The following is a 19,266-nucleotide window of genomic DNA, read 5'->3' as shown; positions in this document are numbered from 1 at the left end:
ATTGCCCTGTGCGGGGCTCCTGCTCTCCCTCCTGGTCACACACCTGTGTTCGGCTACCCCCAGATCCTCAGCCCACCTTGACATGGGAGGCGGGGGACACCAGCTTCCTGGTGGTTGATTGTGGTTTGGCTGTTGCATAACCTTGCAGCAGGTGTTTTGGACTGTTGTGTTCCGACAGTGATACTGAATGACTGAGGTGGTTTTACAGACTTGTAAAATGGCACCTGTTAAAAATGGAGTCCCCAGATAACACTGTCCTGTGTTAAAAGTAGTCTCTGAAGGCAATCATTTGAGAACCTGAGAGAGCTCAAGATGCACTCAGCAGTTCATGTTTTGGATATGCTGCTCAGAGGTGAGGAAAACTTTAATTTTCAACTGTGTCCCTTTAGGATTTGACATTGAAACACTCCCACTACAGAAGTCATCCTTGTAGATTGCACCCTGGGCTCCTTTACTTCCACCAGAGTTCCCATTCAGCCAGGAAATGGCTACTGAGCTTCAACCCTAGGGGTTTGTTAAATACTTTTGCTCCAGTCCTTAACAATTAGATGTTCAAGTGTTAGGGACTCTGCAGGACAGCACTTCTTTTTCTTTTTTCTTTTTTTTAAAGGAGATGTTGGGGGTAGGAGTTTACTAATTTATTTTATTTATTTTTGCTGTGTTGCGTCTTCATTTCTGTGCGAGGGCTTTCTCTTGTGGCAAACGGGGGCCACTCTTCATCGTGGTGTGCGGGCCTCTCACTATCGCGGCCTCTCTTGCCGTGGAGCACAGGCTCCAGACTTGTTAGAAATGCAGGCTCAGTAGTTGTGGCTCATGGGCCTAGTTGCTCCGCGTTATGTGGGATCCTCCCAGACCAGGGCTCGAACCCGTGTCCCCTGCATCGGCAGGCAGATTCCCGACCACTGCGCCATCAGGGAAGCCCAGGACAGCACTTCTGTCTGCCTGCTCATGTTTATCTCCTCTCCCTATAGTGTGAGGAGAAGGAATGCAGTCGATAGGCCAAACCATCCTCAGGGTTAACTAATTGTAAACAAACATCTCCATCCTCTGAACTGGCATCCCAACCCTTTTGATGTTGGCAAATCCTTAAGTAAAACAGATGTCAGAAGGCCCCTGGACCCTCCATGGATGCCCGTCCTGGACTTCAGGTATCTAAAGGCAGCTCTGCCGTGAGTCTGATGCTGAGCAAGCCGAATCCAGGTCTCAACATTGACCAACAGCCCAGCCTGACATCTAGTTCAGAGGACTTGTTTAGGTAGATGGGTGCGAGGATGCAAAGATAAGAGATTTCAACAGCATTTCAGGAGACCTTTCTGGATTGTTTAGTGCAATATCTGAAATAGAAAATGTCAGAAAAACAAACTGAAAACAAAACAACCAGACTAACTATCCATTCAGTGATACGATGGAAAGATACTAGGTTATTTAACTTTCACTTCCACTAATAATTGAAAAGCTCTTCCCAGAAAGCTTGCGTCTTGAAGTATGATGCAAAAACTTGAAATAACCTGCACAGAGCAAGTATTTAAGACCTTGACATTCAAAAGCATACAATCCATATTTTTACAGAATGCTGTCTTCATATTTTGATCTTGCGATAAACCCATAGTGAGAAAATAATTAGAAAGTACTATCAGTATATTTGGGTTTTCTTTTATTTTTTGTTTTAAAGAAAATTAATAAAATTTGCCTAATTAATGAATAAGTTCTGTCCTTCTGGTTCCTAATGTTTAAAAGCCTCAGACTCCCCCACACTAGAATGCTGCCTATAAATTTAGAGTAAAACTTTCTTTCTTAAGCCGAGGAGAGAAATAAGAATGACTATTATTTTACTAAAGGAAGAGTTCTTTTCCACCGGGAGCTCCAGAATCCCAATTGCATTCCCTGGTGGATGCCGCTAATGGCAATGATGCCAGATATCACTAGGCAATAGATTGCACTGAAGCAACAGGATCATTAACTGCTTCAAAACAGGCATCCTGGCAAGGCCTTTGGCCGAGGCCAGACGGCTGCAAATGCAATGCACCTGGATCCAGAGTCTGGCCATTCCACAGGCAACAGATCTGTGCTCAATTAAAGAAGAACCAACTCTGTGTTGCGTGTAGCTCCTCGATCTGTTCAGGTGTGTAAAGCCATGGTTCTCAGGATGTTTGAGCCAGCAGCATCTGGGAACTTGTTAGAAATGCACCTTCTCAGCCCCACCTCAGACCTTCTGAATCAGAAAAATAATCTCTGGGTTTTGCAGCCTTCCAGGTGATTCTCATGCATAATCAAGTTTGAGCACTACTGGTTTAAAGAAATTTGTGACCAGAGAGAGAGAGGGCCACGTTGTGTGTGTACCCACCCATGCGATTCTCCACTTGGCACACCGATGGCACAGCAGCCTCCCTGCATCCAGAGTTTCTTCCTGGGCCTTGGGGGACCAGGGTATTCATCAGCTTCTAGAATAATGCTGCCCCCAGCCCTTAGGAAGTTTTTTCTCAATGGCACATTGCTTTCCTTTTTCCCATTGGTTATCATTGCTTTAACAGACATGAGGCCTGTGTGGGACACCCAGGTAGAAGATGGAGAAAGAAAATTCAAGGCCTGGAGGCTTCTTCAACTTAGAGAGAGAAACTTCTTGTGAAATAGCTAACCCCTCGCAACTTCTGGGGCTTGTTAGAAATGCAGGGTCTCAGGCCCAGCCCCTGAATCAGAATCTGCATTTTAATAAGATCCCCAGGGGATTTGTATGCACCCTGAAGTGTAAGAAGCACTGATGGAGGTAACAGCTTTAGCAAGGCAGAAAGGAGGCTGCTAGAAGTGGTATCTTCCCGGCTTTGTAGTGAACTGTACTGGGGCAGCATTATAAAATAAGCACATCCAATCATATAACAAGCTATTTCAGTTCCCATGGTGCACAGGTAAAAGTAAGAAACCGTGGAGCTGGGGAGGAGGGGAAGATCAATCCAGGGAAGAGATGGAAGACAGGAAACCTGGGAGGAAACATTCTCCTTCCTCCCACTTCCCTTCCCCACAACTGAATCCCATCCAGACCCCGGTTGTCCCTGCTCCCAAGCTTACATCTGCTTTTGTTCCTAGAGCACTGCTGTGCCATTCGCATCAACTGCGCCCCCTGACTCTGGAAGCCAAGCTTCCTTAAATATCTTCCTCCTTTGGGGAGTTTAAGGAACCCCTTCCTCTGGGTCAAACAGGCCCTCTCCTTTCCAGCTATGTGGAATCAGCATCTGTGCAGGAGTCAGAAGGAAGCAGCTGCTGGCAGTGTCCTGAGCACCAGCTGGCTTTCAGTTTAGGCTCAGGATGTTATGTTCCAAAGTGTGTTTCTGAGAACCCCAGTGGGCCCGCAGCTGCCCCCAAGAAAATGCAGTTTGCCAATTAAATTTTGGAAATGCGCAAGACACACAGTCTTCTGCTTATACATTTATAAGACCAGCATGTGAAAGACTAGGTGGCCCCTGCTTCAGAGACACAAGGATGCTTCGAGCAAGGTGAACGGGGTGCCAGAGGGATGAAGGCGGGACCCAAGGAGGGGCTCAGGTAACCGGTGTGTAAGGGCCGGGTGCAGCCGTGTCCCGAAGAAGGTATGGAAAGGACTTGGGGACGGACCAGATTTGGAGATAGCCGATATTTACCCAAGCAGAACATTAGCTTGGGCCGTTTGCTTTTCATTTCTTTTACCAAATCCCCCCTCTTTCTTCTCGTCGACTTTGGGGAATTGCAGCAGAACGGTGGCACAATGGGAAAGGCTGAGCACCGGCGTTCGGGGTCTGAAAGGGCTCAGTGGTCTGTGTTCTGAGATCTTGGCTCACATCATGCCCTCAAAAGCCATCGTGAGCCTTATCTGCCCAGGCACAGGGGGTGGCAGCAGGGAATTTGTCGACAGGCAAGGACAAAACACTGCCTGTGGCTGGTCAATGGTGAGTTTGTGAGCACATTTTCACTCTTGATAATGGTCTTTATAGTCTTTCTGTCTCATAGTGATGAGCCGCTCCTCCTCAGGTGCCCTCTTGCTTTTTGCCTGCAGTATCAATTTTAGACGTTTCACTTTTGTTTTATGACAGTATTTCCCAAGGCCATTTTAGGAGGGGACATGGCTCCACTTGCCATAAACACAGTTGGCGAGTATAGTTTTCAGTCCGCCTCTCCCTTTTCCTGTGCACTTCACTGTTCCTCGCCCTGGGGCATGTTTGGGCTTTGGGGGTTTGGAGGACATAATTGCCCTGCAGGTGTAATTCCTTAGAGAACAAAAGAAGTTTGAAACGACACATACATACACACACACACACACACACACATACTTTACACATGTGGGCAACAAGAAGGAAATCAGGTTCCAATTGTTGAATTTTTAAGAGAAAAACTGTTTTACTAGTCAGTTGAATCATAGTTACTTGAAAGGTTAGGGCGGTTTGTTCCGAAAGGAAGATTGAGCAGTGGTGTCCAAAGAGTGGCTCTGATAAGAAGATATTTGTATTGTTAAGTATTTGCGGTCATGATTAGGCACGTGGTGTGTATGTTTTGCAGTCAGGTGTGTTCTCCTTTTCTGAGAAAGCATCACATCCGTCTCAGGAAAGAAGTCGATCTGAATTGAATAAGTCACGCCTCTTATCTTCAACATGGTGTCCACGTGGACACCTTACCGATCGATGTGGAGAAGAGATGTGGAAGATCTGGCACCAGAAGGATGGACTTGAATCCTAGCTCTTCTATCTAACAGTAGGGTAACCTTCCTTCACCCTCTGTTTCCTCATCTTCAGACCAGGAATTGTTGGAGGATTAATCATAATAGCTACCATTTATTGCAGATTTACATTACCATAGGGCAGGTACTGCTACTAAGCAATTTACCTCAATTTTCTCATTTAATCCTCCAACATCAAGTGGGACCCTTTAGCTCTGGACTGGGAAGGGCTTTCCAAGCACAGAGCCAGCAGACATTTAAGAGGGAGTGAGCTATTGACTTAACTGTATAACATTTAGACTCCAAACTCAAAAGGACTAATCATATGCTTACTCTAAAATTTTCAGAACTCTCAGACCTTTATAAAAAAATAAGCAAACCTAGGAGTAAGTAGTTTAGAGAAAAGCAAGTACATTAACTGAAAAATTTAAATATTTAATCTCACTGGTAATCAAAGAAATTAAAATAAAAAGAAGAGCACTTTTTGCCTATCAAATTAAAAACACTAGCATTTTTTTTAAGTGAAAATACTCAGTGTTAGCCAGGATATAGTGAAAGCTGCACCCTTTTTCGTTGCTGGTGGGCATGTACATTGGAACAGATTTTCTCTCAAGCGGTGTGACAATGTGTCAGGAGCCTCAACAAGTGTTCACACTCAGCTAATCTGGTAATTCCACTTCCAGGAACTTATCCTGAGGAAATAATCAGACATGTGGGCAGGAATTTATGTAAAATGCTAACTTCTCTGTAATTTTTAACTGGATACAACCCAAATGGGTAACAATAGAAGATAACTCCAGAGGAGTGAATGATATGCGGCCATATACAATTGTATTTTTTAAGAATTTTGAATGGAGGGAAATTCTCATAATGTAAACATTATGATCTCAATTTTATAAAAAAGAGAAAAATACACATATAAGGTAAAAAACTAGAAGAAAATATACCAAAGTGTTAGCAGCGATCTGTGTCTAAGTGGTGGGATTATGGTGGCTTTTATATGCTTTATACTTTTCTTGATTTGTTCAGTGGGATCCAGAGAGAGAAGAGGAGAAGGGGAGAAAGTTTGTGTATTACAAAACAGTTGTCTTTAAACTGTTAATGAAGTATTCCGGTATAAAAATAGTAATTAATGTAAATAGAAATATTTTTAAGACCTTCTCCACTATCTATAGCTTTAGCATACAAAGTAAATCAGGAAAGATAGACATGAAATCAAGTGTGTGTTCACACCTCACACCTGGGATAGGTGTTTTCTTGAAATAAAACCTCTTCCAGACCCCAGGCTAATGTTGGACAACATTAGTCATTAACACTCATGTTGTGATCTACCGATTTTATATTTGAATATTTCATTCCACTCAACAGTTTTCTGACTGCAGAGGACATTCAGTGAGATTCTCTTTCGGCTGTTATATGGATTGAGAAATAGGTTCACTGACTACATTGAATCTGTGTGGCAGATTTGGGGATTTTGAAATGACTTTGTTTTAAATAAAGATGTCAAGTATTGTGGTTCTGTTTTGGCAGGACCATCACCAGTACCAGCCTTACATATTTGGAAGGGTGGGTTGCTTTAATTAAGGTTCCCAGCAGTACAGATGCAAGTAGTTAGTGAAATTAAAAGCATTCTTACTTCCCTTTACGACTTCATGGTTACTTTCTCAGGGCTCAGTGCTGTGCTAGCCCAGTAACAATATGAGATCAGCATCGCGTCTGTAACTGTATAAAAGTAGTCTTGGGACTTCCCTGGTGGCCCAGTGGTTAAGAATCCGCCTGCCAATGCAGGGGACACCGGTTCGAGCCCTGGTCTGGGAAGATCCCACATGCTGCGGAGCAACTAAGCCTGCGAGCCACAACTACTGAGCCTGCGTGCCACAACTACTGAAGCCCATGTGCCTAGAGCCCGTGCTCTGCAACAAGAGAAGCCACTGCAATGAGAAGCCCACGCACACCAACAAAGAGTAGCCCCCGGTCACTGCAACTAGAGAAAGCCCACATGCAGCAAGGAAGACCCAATGCAGCCAAAAATAAATTAAAAAAAAAAAAAAGTAGTCTTTCACCTTGTGGCTGTATCAACATATACACACAAATACAGGAGCTCCTAGTATGACACAGTTCCACTGGTACATGACAAAATGGGGGGGGGAGGGATATCTATATAGACAGATAGATTTAAATATAATTGCTAAGTATGAAAGTTGAAAGAATGCTTGTAGTGTCCAAGAATTTTAAAATGTTAGAGAAAAGGAGAATAAGGATGAGCTTTCCTTCGACCAGAAGTTCTCAAACCCATTAAAACTAAATACCCAGTGCTAGAGTCTAGGGATGTGTATTTTACACTTGATGTTAGCCCAAAGGCACAGAAGCAATGGGAATGTGCATTTTAAAGTCTCTACAGGAAATTCTTGTGCAGACTGTTGAAGCTGACGCTGTCTTAGCGGTGCTGCGCTGTTGTATATTTTATTCTGTGCTTCCCATATGATATCTACTAGCCACCTGTGGCTCTGGAGCTCTTGAAATGCAGCTAGTATGACTGAGGGACTGAATTTTTTATTTTAATTAATTAATTTTTAATTTGAATGTAAATAGTTACATGTGACTAGTAACTATCATATTAAACAGCAGCCTTAACCTGTAGTATATTGCCCTTCACTTGGGGATGAAATGAAGCCATTTTTCAGCCTGTCCTTCCCATAGGTTGTACATTTCATTACTGTGACACAGTGATGCTCAGATGATGGCTCAGAGCTTTCACTGTAACTTGTGGGTACTGGTAGCAGCAAATGTGGCTCCAGAACCTCCTACTGAGAGAATCAAGGCCGTCGTGCATTCCGTAACCACACCCACTCACATGAGCTGGGTTGCGTTATATAATTCGTTCCGCAGTCTTCGGCCCCCTGCCCAGAACATAAAATGGTGCTTCTCACAGCCCCCCTCATCCCACGAAACAGAAAACGAAAATCTCATTCTCACCCCAGGATGTCTAACTCATTATTTGTTTTTTGTAGTTGTTTTATTTTTAGCTAAGGAAATCATGTCTCATCTTCTGTTGTTTAAAGGGTTTAAAAGTTCAGCGTGGTGAGATTTTATGGGACTTTTATGCTAAGCCAAGTGTTGTAAACGTATCCAAGTTATCTCAGTAGTGTAGTTTACCAAATCCTTTTCCTATGCACACCGACCTCACTTCCCTCAAAATATGAAACAGATGGGTCCAGTGAGAATCCTCCAGCTATTCCAGGCACTAGATTAGCATTTCTCACAATCTAAACCTGGTGAGATGAGCTTGAATGGAAACAAGAGTCCCCATCAAGACTGTAATGGGTGGAGGTGGGGGCTGTGTCTATCCGTCCTGGCCGTCTTCTAGCGTCACAGTGTGGCTCCTGCCTCTCAGAGAGGCTTGGTGCCTGTTGGTTGAACGAATTAATGCTCTTGCCATAGAGAAAGTGGACGGAAAGGACCATGTAAAGAAGGGAAAAGATCCAGGGAAGGGCCACATTGGAGATAAAAGTGGTTTGGGGGCTTCCCTGGTGGCGCAGTGGTTGAGAGTCCGCCTGCCGATGCAGGGGACACGGGTTCACGCCCCGGTCCGGGAAGATCCCACATGCCGCGGAGCGGCTGGGCCCGTGAGCCATGGCCGCTGAGCCCGCGCATCCGGAGCCTGTGCTCCGCAACAGGAGAGGTCACAACAGTGAGAGGCCCGCGTACCACAAAAAAATGAATAAATAAAAGTGATTTGATTTAGGACAAAGTGCTTGCCCTCCATGACTTTACTCTGTTATATTTAGCAGGTAAGAAGAAGAAAGATTATAGTGCCAAATAACCTACAGGTGACCTTTTAACAACCCCTGGGGATAGGAGCACCGACCCTCCACGCAGTCAAAAATCTGCCTATAATTTATAGTTAGCCCTCCGTCTGTGTGGTTCCCCATACGCAGATTCAACCAACTGTGGGTGGTGTAGCACTGTAGTACTTACTGTTGAGAAAAATCTGCTGTACGTGCACCTGAGCAGTTCAAACCCGTGTTGTTCAGGGGTCAGCAGTGGTCCTGTCTTGATGATGATCATTTACTACCATGATGGTGATTTCCGAGACTGGTGATCATAAAGGACTCCAAAGAACTGAAAATGTTCACAGACGTGGAATCAGGAAAGACTGGTTGAATTTCAGTCAATAATTCAAATGCTCTTGTGCTTTGGCCTGTTTATTTTTTGTCTAATATTATAGTTCTAAGAGACTTAGCAGTTAGATTGCCTCTGGTTGTGACGTATCTGCCTGCTTATCGGCATGTTTTATTTTCCTGAAATTTTAGGCACAGAAAAATGAAAGAGAATCTATCCGACAGAAGTTGGCACTTGGAAGCTTCTTTGATGATGGCCCGGGAATTTATACCAGCTGTAGCAAAAGCGGGAAGCCAAGCCTTTCCTCCCGGTGAGTGTTTTGAGTTGATTCTCTGATACGTACCTAATGGATTTTGTCATCTGACTATCTATGTCTAATAAGAGATATCCTTTAAATCCTTGAGTATTTTTTCCCCATAATACTGCCACCTTTATTTGCGTGCTAGACAGATCCCTCTCCACCTGTTTGTTGAGTTTGTTTTTTGGGTTTTAGTTTGGGGGATTTTTGGCCCATTTGCCTAGCCATTTGAGGTCAGATTTCTATATTTCATTTTTTTTCTAGACACAATTCTGATTTTGCATTGTGAAGGGAGAATCAAGCTACACTCTTAAACAAGCTGACTGATGCTTGGAGAAGTGTGGCAGACCACCAGATTTCCCATTAAGTAGTCCCAAAGCATCCAGCCTAACCCCCCGATGCATTTGATTGCAATGAATACTGGTAACTGAGAAATACAATTCCCACTTTGATCATTGAATGTTTATTACAGAGCTTAACCTGTCCTGCAGGTGGTTTGTTATTTTTTATCTTAATTGATTTCAGGGTATCATTGATCATTTGCATAACTTCTAATTCCAATTAAAATATATTAAAATTATAATTCTATCTAGAAAAAGGATTGTAGACCAGAGCTTCTCAAACTTTAATGTGCATATGTATCACCTGGGAATTGTGTTAAAATGCTGATTCTGATTTAGTAGGTTGAAGTGGGGTTTAAGATGCGTATTTTTTTTCTTTTTTTTTTAATTAATTAATTTATTTATTTTTGGCAGCGTTGGGTCTTCGTTGCTGCACTCAGGCTTTCTCTCTAGTTGCAGCGAGCAGGGCCTACTCTTCATTGCAGTGCGTGGGCTTCTCATTGCGGTGGCTTCTCTTGTTGCAGAGCGTGGGCTCTGGGTACACAGGCTTCAGTAGTTGCAGCACACAGCCTTGGTAGTTGTGGCTCGCAGCTCTAGAGCATAGGCTCAGTGGTACACGGGCTTAGTTGCTTCGCAGCATGTGGGATCTTCCTGGACCAGGGCTCGAACCCGTGTCCCCTGCACTGGCAGGCGGATTCATAACCATTTCACCACCAGGGAAGTCCCAAGATTCTGTATTTCTAACAAGCTCCCGGCTGATGTTCATGCTGCCAGTCCATAGGTCACACTTTGATTAGGGAGGGTATAGACAATCTGCAAAATTAACTATTATGAGTACAGGTACTCCAAGTGATTAAAGCACATAAAACATTGTTTTAATAAAGATGGCAGTAACTGAAGACCTATCAGCATTCTCTTGATCCCTCCCCAAATATCCATTTCTTGTCAGAATGTCTGGCTCTTCCTTTGGGCTCTCTAAGAGCAAATATCCCCTGTATAAATACTAGGTATACTTACCATGTTAGACCAGGTGTGGGAGACAAATGATAGCATTCATGCATTCATTCAGCCAACGGATTTCCACTCTTTCCTTCATATGAGGCCCAGAATTAGACACTTTAGTATCTATTTTATCGAGCTTTCAGTAAGCCTCATATTTCTGTCTGATCCTTACAGATTCATCAAAATCAGCAAAAATCAGAAAGCACACACACACTCATATATGTGCATATTTAGGAGTCACTCCTGGTGGGTGGGTTAGTGCCTGGAGACAGGAGCTGTGGCCATGCAGTGTTTAGGCGTGTCCTCCTCAGCTGGGTGTGGGCCAGCTCAGGCTCAGAGGATTCCCTCGCTCTCGGCATATGTCATTCCAGAGTTGGAAGGTCAGCGTTCCCCTTTGCCATGGAAGCACCTCTTTCTCCTCCTAGTGGGATGTGGGCAGGAGGACCTCGGGCCTAGGGACCTGGACACCTGAGGGTTAGTCCTAGTCTGCTTCTAATTCTGAGACTTGAGCAATTTACTTAGTTTTTACCATGCCTCAGTTTCCTCATTTTTGTAAAATGAGTAGATTGGGCCCCATAGTCTTATGGATCTCTGCTACTGCCCTCTAGTAGTCCCCAAAGCACCAAAAAGTTTTCTTCTAGAAACCCCATCTCTTTGCTCAGCCATGTCATATCCATCTGGTCCAAACGGGAGCTGTGGTTTTTAAAATCAAAGTTGTGTGTGTGTGTGTGTGTGTGTGTGTGTGTATTATATGACTTTGAAAGTAAAGTAGAATTAACTACAGAGTATATAATAACAACATAAAAGTAACAGTCCTGGTCCCATCCCTCTCTATCCTCATCTCACTCTCCAGAAACAATAACTTTTAACTCCTTAGTTGTTTCTGCTGGTATTTATATCTCTGAGTAAAATGCTTATCTTCTTACCTTTTACTTGTAAACCATTTACTGACTGCTAAATACAGAAGGTTGGGATTTAACTCTCTTTTACAGCCCTCCCACAGACATATCTATATATCCCACCCCGTCCTCCTAATATAATTACTTTATAATTTGGGGTCAAATAACTGTTCAGTTTTACATTATTAAGATCATATATTATTCACCTTGAACCATGTAGTAAACTATGATTACTTGAGAAAGTTTATTGTTTGTTCTGAAATTTAAATTGCCCCATTTTCCCCTTTGCCAGTTCCTGATTTGACTGCTGTATTATATTCCACCATGTGAATGTATCACAGTTCATCGAGCCGCTCTTCTGATGATAGGCATTGGGTTGTTTCAGAGGTTCTGCTCTTATAAACAGTGCTGATTATAAACATCCTTGTATGTGTCTTCTGCTGTCTGTGTGCAAGAGTTTCTCTCTGGTGTGTACCTTGGACTGGTATTCCTAGGAAAATACATGAATGTTCCTATTTAGAAGATAATACCAAACTGTTCAAGATAGTTGCACAAGTTACCCTCCTACCAGCAATGGTTCAGAGATCCTGTGGATCCATAGCCTTTCTAACACTCAATATTGTCAATTTCTTTCACACTTTTGTTAGCTGAATGGGTATTAAATGATATTTCATTATGTTTATTAGCCATCTCTGTTTCCCCTTCTGCGAAATGTCTTTTTGGGCCTCATGTCCAAATTTCTATTGGATTCTTTATGCTTTTTTCATTGATTTATGGAAGTTCTTTAGTTATGATACTAATCCTTAATATGCTGTATGTATGGCAAATATCTTCTCCCAGGTTGTAACTTGTCTTTTCACTTCCTCAATGTGTCTTTATGACCAGAAGTTCTTAATTTTAATTTTAATGGTAATTTTTATTTAACTTTTCTTTTAGAGTCAGTGCTTTCTGAGGCTTGTATAAAAAATCTTCTTCTACCCTAAGGTCCAAAAGGCATTAACCTAGATTTCCTGTTAAGAGTTAAAAGTGTTGTTGTTTTTTTTAAAGTCTGTAAGCAATCGGGTTGGTTTCCTGATTTGGAATGGAGAAGTCTAATTTCATCTTTTTCCATATACATGACCATTTTTTCCATCATATTTATTAGTAACAATTCTCTTTTACTGACTGATCTAACAGACCACTTATGTATGACTATACATTAATGGGAATACATTCTATTTCATTGGTTAGTGTTTCTATCCCTGCACCAGTACCATACGGTCTTAATTACTATAGCTTCAAAATAAGTCCTGATGTCTGGACTCTTTACTCTTTTACTGCCTATTCTTGGTTTTTTATTCTTCCACATAAATTTTAAATCATCAAATCAAGTTCAGCAAAATACTGTCTTGGGATTTTTGACTAGAATTGCACCGAATCTGGAAATATTGGGGTGGCCAAAAAGTCCGTTCTGGTTTTTCTGTAAGATATTATGGAACTTACGGAAAACGAACTTACGGAAAAACCCAAACGAACTTTTTGGCCAACCCAATAATTTAGGGGAGAATTACATTTTCACAGTATTGAATTTTCCTATCCCTGTTTTCCATTTAGAGATACTGCATATCTTTTGTTATATTTATTTCTAGATATTTGATATTCTGATATTATCTTAAATTCTCTTTGATAATGCTTTCTTGTTGTTTGCTGCAGCTTACTTTGTACACTAGTCGTGTATCCAGCCATTTCGTTATTATTATACCTAGTATTTCTCTCCTCTCCTATTATTTCCAGTAAAGTTGTCTGTACATTCTTTGGAAGTTTAAAACAATATCATCTACAAAAAATAGCAGCTTTTAAAATTCCTTTCTAATCCTCCTACTTCTGGTTTCTTTCTTTGTTTTACTGCACTGGATAGGTACCCTAGTACACTGAGGATTAAAAATGGTAGTAGTTGGGATCCTTAGCTCATTTCTCATATTAAATGGAATGCTTCTAATGTTTCCATTTAGGATGATGTTAATTTTATGTTTTCTTTAATTTTACTCTTTATGAGATTAACATTGTTCCCTTATATTCATAATTTTAAAAACATTTTTATCATGAATGGGTATTTGATGTTATCATGTGCTTTTTCTGCATCTGTTGAGATGATTGTATGATTTTCTCTATTAATCTATTAATGAATTACATTTATAGATTTTCAAAATATTGAACAATCTTTGCATACCTATTATAAACCACAATTGGTTGGGGGTATTATCTTTTTTTGAACAGTATTGGATTTTATACATAATATTTTATTTAGGGTTGTTATACTTACATTCATGAGTCACATGGGTCTGTTGTATTCTTTTCTTGTAACTTTTTTTTCTGGTTTTAGTATAAGTTTATGCTGGTGTAAATGAATTAGCTACTATTCCCCCTTTCGTATTGTCTAAGAAAAGTCTACATAATATTGGAATGAGCTGTTTCTTACCAGTATAACCATCTGGGCCCGGTGTCTTCTTTGTATGTTTGATTTAACAGCTTCTGTTTTTTAAGTGGTTTTAAGATTGTACACACTTTGGATTTCTTCTTGAGTCAGTTCTGATGAGTTATATTTTCTAAGAATTTGTCCATTTTGTTTATGTTTTCAAAAATTTTCCCATCATACTTTCTCATTTCACTGAGGGCATTAATTTTAGTTAAATTGTTCAAAATGTTTCCTTCTGATTTCTACATTGTCCATGATTTTTTCTGAGTTTGTTTTTTTGTTCATTTTGATTTCTATTAATAATTAAGTGTAAAACACTAAAAGCTGTTGTAAAGTTTCTGGTTGGGGCTTGGAGACATATATTGTCTTCTCAGAGAGACCTTGCCTGACCACCAAATTAAAAGGTAAACTCCCAACCTACCTACCACTTTCTCTTCTCTTACCCTGCTTATCCTCTTACCCTGATTTGTTTTTCTTTGTGGTCCTTATCATTACCTGATGTTGTATTATATATATTTTTAATCTGTTCCTTGTCTTTCTCTAGTACGAAAATAATTAACCCCAAGAGAGCAGGCCTTTGTTTTGTTCACCACCATAACTATTGCTTAGATAGTGTCTAATACATAGTCAGTCACTGAGTAGTTGTTGCATTAATGAATGGTGAACTTCACTTTAGAATGGTCAAGTAAAAACACAACTATTTGTAAGGGTGCATCCAATTATAAGTGCCCAAAGCTCTTTTCTCTTGGGCTGTAAGTTGTCACACGGAAGAACTCTTCAACTTCATCCTAAGGAATTTTAAGCCTGGCTGCCAGTGTACGACTCTAGCAGGGGAATGGTTGACAATTCAGCATGTAGAATTTCACTTAATTCCTTTGATTTCAGTAAGGCGCTTCACTGCCACCTCACCTGTGCCTGAGGGAGCCCTAGCCCAGAGCTCCCCTGATGCAGCCTCTCTAGATAGTAAACTTTCTCATTCTGCCAGGCCACACGTAGTCAGGGCAAGTTAGAAGATCTAGGTTTTCCTTTCAGTTGTTTAATCAGTCTTGGTTTGTACGCAGCCTTACCCCCACTCCCCTGCCTTTGGATGCATCTGAGTAGTACCAGGATCCTGAAGTGAAAATGCATGTGCCTTCTCTACCAGCCACCCCTGCAGACACCTAGCAAATTGAAGTAAAGTCAAATACCCCTCATCCATCTGCATTTTGTCTTTCAAAATTTTTTCAAACTCTCTTGTGTGCCACTGTCTCCTTTTCCATTTCCTTTGTCCATGTAGGTTCATACCTCATTTCTTCCTTTAATATAGTTTTAGTAGGATTTCAGAAGAGAGAGAAGATAAATTCCTGTGTTCGATACGCCATGTGTAACTAGAAGTCTCATGAAGGTTTTTGTTGTTTTTAATAGCAGAAATATAAAATCCTGTGCAGAAACCATGTATGTAAAACAAAGCAGACCTCTGGTCCAGGAAGACTGAAGGAGAGGGGTTGGGATACCCCTGCCCAGAACATGCCATCCCCCACCATTTCCCTTCAATGCTACTTTACTTCGCACTCAGTGCCCCTCACCATCCCTCCCCTATAAACCCTCAAAGCCCACCTGAAACTCTTCTGGCAGAGCAGAATTTGAGAATCACTTAGTCATCTACCCTCTTTGGAGACACAGCTATCTAAACACATATGTATTTCACAGTAGCTCATAACAAGCTACACTTGTTGACTTGCCATAAGGAAGATTATTTATATCCTGTTCTTTCATATGTTTTCCTCTCCACATTCTGGGATGAGATCATCCTCTCTGAGAACACGATGACTTTTTGGATTCCCCTTAGGATGATGGTTAATAATGAGACTTAACGTTCCTAAGAAATGTCACTTTTTCCCTGTAAATTTAAAGTCTGCAAAGACTGACTGCCATTCTCCTTCCTCAGTAATAACGTAGGAGAAAAGCCTTAGGAAATGTTCAATTGCAATTGTGTAACCCATATTCTCCATCCCTATTAGAATTAGTGTTTCTCTAATGTATTACAATTTCTGAAATTCTTCATTGAGATAGAAGTACCTTACCTCTTTCTTACAAAAGTACTTGAGGGACGTTAGAACTTTGAGGTCACTGATGTGGCACTCCAAAATGCTCCAAAGCACACATGTTGAATTAGTTAAATAATCAAAACCAGGTAAATATTAGCTGAATTTACTGCTTTAAGGAGCTCAGTACTCAATTTTAAATGAGGCTGAGGACTTACAATTAATTGCCCAAGCCATGGATTCTGAAGTGCTAAGCTTACTTTTAAGGCAGGGCCTACCCAGGTAAGTAGGATCCTTTGGCAAAATAGTGGACTTCTATTTATGCATTTTAAAGGGTGTTTACCTATAAAAATTAACTTCATATTATGTGAGAAATTGTGAAGTAGCGGGAGGGTCCTTTGGGAAGACAAGTTTAAGCTGCTCCTGTGAGGGTAAGTCCTTCTCTGTTGGCCTTTGGGTTTCAGCCCCACTGAATTTTTCTAATTAGTGCTATCTCCTAAAGCACTTTTTAAAAGGATGACAAGCTATTAAATGTAAGCTAGACTTAACGATAATCCCATAAAGACATTTCATGCCCAATACTGCAGCAAAAGAATTTTTGATATTGCTTCATAACTCAACTAATTAAATTTGACTTATACTGAAATGTGGCAAGTATAGGAAGTGCCATATTTTTCTTCAAAATGTGCTAATCCACACATAATCAGCCTTTTCAAACTGAGATCGTATGACCTTTGTCTGTTTTCTCTGTTTAAAAATGTTCCAGCTAAAAGCTTAAAAGGAAATGAGAGAAATGAATTACCTATTTTTGAAAGAAGTTTCTAAGAAATGTTAGATTTACTCATGTTCTTAGAAAAATTAAATATTCCTTTTCTCTTATGACTAGTATAATACTTTGCTATAAAATATTTTTCCATTGACCAAATTGATCTTGAATCAGCATTATATTTTGGATTCTGAGTTTATATAGCTTAGTGTTATTAAAGGAATGGAAACTGGCTTGGCTGCTTTGAAAACACAAGACAGAGTGGTCATTAGTAATAGACATCTAGGAAGTCTTTCATCTTTCAAACATTACAAGCTGATCTGACATCATGGAGAAAACTTTTTCTGCCATCTCCATTCTCCTTTTCTCAGAGTAACACAAAATGAGCCTGACCCCCGACTTCTCTTCTTCCCTTACCCCAAGATAGATTTTATTTACATGCACATAAATATAAATACAACATAATACAGTCTATTCACAAAGTATGCAATGTAATATTGTAACCTGGAAAAGGCTATATACCCTTCTCTCCATGCGTTGTGAAGATTATGAAAAACAGAAATTCCCCAGAGAGCTTTTGAGATGCTCATTTGAATAATGATTACCGTTTACTTATCTCAGCCATTCCAACATCCCCAGATCAAAACTCATTTCTTTCTTGTTCTTATAGGTTTATTGGTGCATGGTTGAGATAAGACCAGTAATAGTTACCCACCACCTCCTCTTGTGTTTGGGCTGCATGGAGGGGAGGGAGTGGGGAGGCACCATAGCCCAGGGAGTTGTATCGATAGGACAGATAGCAGTGATCGAGAGAGCCTTTAAAGAAATTGGATTCATAGGCGCTTCAAATGTGAGGAACTGAGAATCTGAATATATAATCTGCCACAGATCACAGGTCAAACCAGCCTCATTTTGCCAGGAAAGTAAATCATCCTTTTGTCTCTGACGGTAATAATTTTTTGCATAATTTCCTGGAAGAAGTAAGCACAGTGGTCATATATACCCGGCATGAGTGAGAAGAGGTGGTCCTGTTTCAACACAATGAAATTTGCTTTCGTGAAGTAATAGGTACATACTACAACAACCTATTTGTAACATGCAACATACCTTTTGAACTTCATATTAATCTCATACATGTGTACTATTAATTTGCTTAGAAAATCCTTCATATGAGTAATTCCAAAGTACCTGTCATTGCAAATGGTAGTTTGCAAATTCTTTTTTTTATACTATTTGAAAATTCATCGGGTAATCCACAGAAAACCTATCATTTTTATGCCCTCCTCCAAGAATTATCTGCAGTATTCTAAAACATTACACAATTTTTAAAGTGAAGCAAAATTTGAAGTGGATCTTTTGAAGAGTAATAAGATTAAAATGGCAAAACAAATTTAATCATGTAAGCAATTCTTCTTTTACAAACCTGAAAGAGAAGCAAATTGGCATTTGTGAAATTTTCTTTGTCTAATAAATAGCCTCACTTTACAATAATGCCAATGACCCCAGTTTAATTAGGTGCAATTAATTTTGTGCAAGCGAAATTTGACATCTTGCTAGAGGCATATCCAGCTGTACTCTGTCTTATGAATTTTATTATTATCACTAGTGAGAATTCAGTTGTCAGAGCTACTGCAAAACGGTGGGAGACAGGGAGAAAAAGGCCACAGGGCTGCATTTTATATTTAAAAATGGCTCCAGTGGACAGCCAAATGTTTAATTAAAAGAACTTCTAGAAATGATTTTTCATTGGTGCATCATCTTTGACAAGTTATCATGACTTTATTACTGAAATTTGTACTCCCTTTAGACAGTGGTCCCTCAGATGTGTCTGGACACACAGCTCATATGAAGACCGGCTCCTTTGAGAGTTTACATAAGCATTCACTGCTATGAGAAAACAGCCTCACTGACTGCATGTGAGCTCTGTCATCTGGAGTTTTAACACAATCCTTTTGTTCAGTATTTTTGTAAAATTTTCTGTGCCCCTCAGATTATTCTCACTCAGATTATCACATGCATTAAAAACCCATGGAAGATATTTCAGAAAACCACTGCCAATTAAATGGTGACACATGCCTCCTTAACACTTAGAATTTTTTTTGTTTTTTGTTTTTTGTTTTGGTGATGTGCCTTGCAGCATGCGGGAATCTTAGTTCCCCAACCAGGAATCAAACTTGCTCCCCCTGCAGTGGAAGCGTGGAGCCCTAACCACTGGACCACCAGGGAATTCCAGAATTTTTGTTTTAGTTATTGAAAAGTCCTTTCAGGTTTATTTGGGTATATATTTTTACCACATGTGTCTTTTGTGCATACCAAAAAATAAGAAAAAGTGAAATTGGTTAAGGTAGTCCTACACCCTTTTCACATTCACAATTCAATTCTCCATTTAACCACTTTCCCTTAGAGTTGTCCATCTTTGCTTTTCCCCACAGTGTCACCCTTTGTGCCATCAGGAGGTGCTGTGCCTCACCTTCCAAGCCACTGTCCCCCATTCTGCAGGTTTCGACGCTGGCACTTTTTTATTATCGGAAGGCATGAATGATCAACTACCAGAGCCCACCTCTTCTTCAGTGGTCCTTATATGGTTTGTTGGCTGACAGAGTTACAACTCAGGAGAGCAGTCATGCCACCAGCTGCATGGGTGGCTGAGATCGTGAGACATACCCCGACGTTGAAGA

The 19,266-nt window shown here is 40.7% G+C and overlaps 1 protein-coding gene across 7 annotated transcripts in view; it reads left to right on the top strand.

Moving 5' to 3' along the window:
• SCHIP1 (schwannomin interacting protein 1) overlaps window positions 1–19,266 on the top strand; it is a 127,789-nt gene that overhangs the window by 88,676 nt on the left and 19,847 nt on the right. For all 7 annotated transcript variants that reach the window (XM_082625178.1, XM_082625179.1, XM_082625181.1 and 4 more), the window contains one exon: window positions 8,995–9,113. In XM_082625178.1, the coding sequence (XP_082481304.1) occupies window positions 8,995–9,113 (119 nt within the window). The remainder of the gene's footprint in view (window positions 1–8,994; window positions 9,114–19,266) is intronic.

The sequence above is a fragment of the Mesoplodon mirus genome, assembly GCF_964341445.2.
Source record: "Mesoplodon mirus genome assembly, chromosome: 6".
Taxonomy (NCBI): Eukaryota; Metazoa; Chordata; class Mammalia; order Artiodactyla; family Ziphiidae; genus Mesoplodon; species Mesoplodon mirus.
The sequence above is the reverse complement of the archived record's forward strand: the minus strand, read 5'-3'. Positions and strand labels throughout refer to the sequence as shown.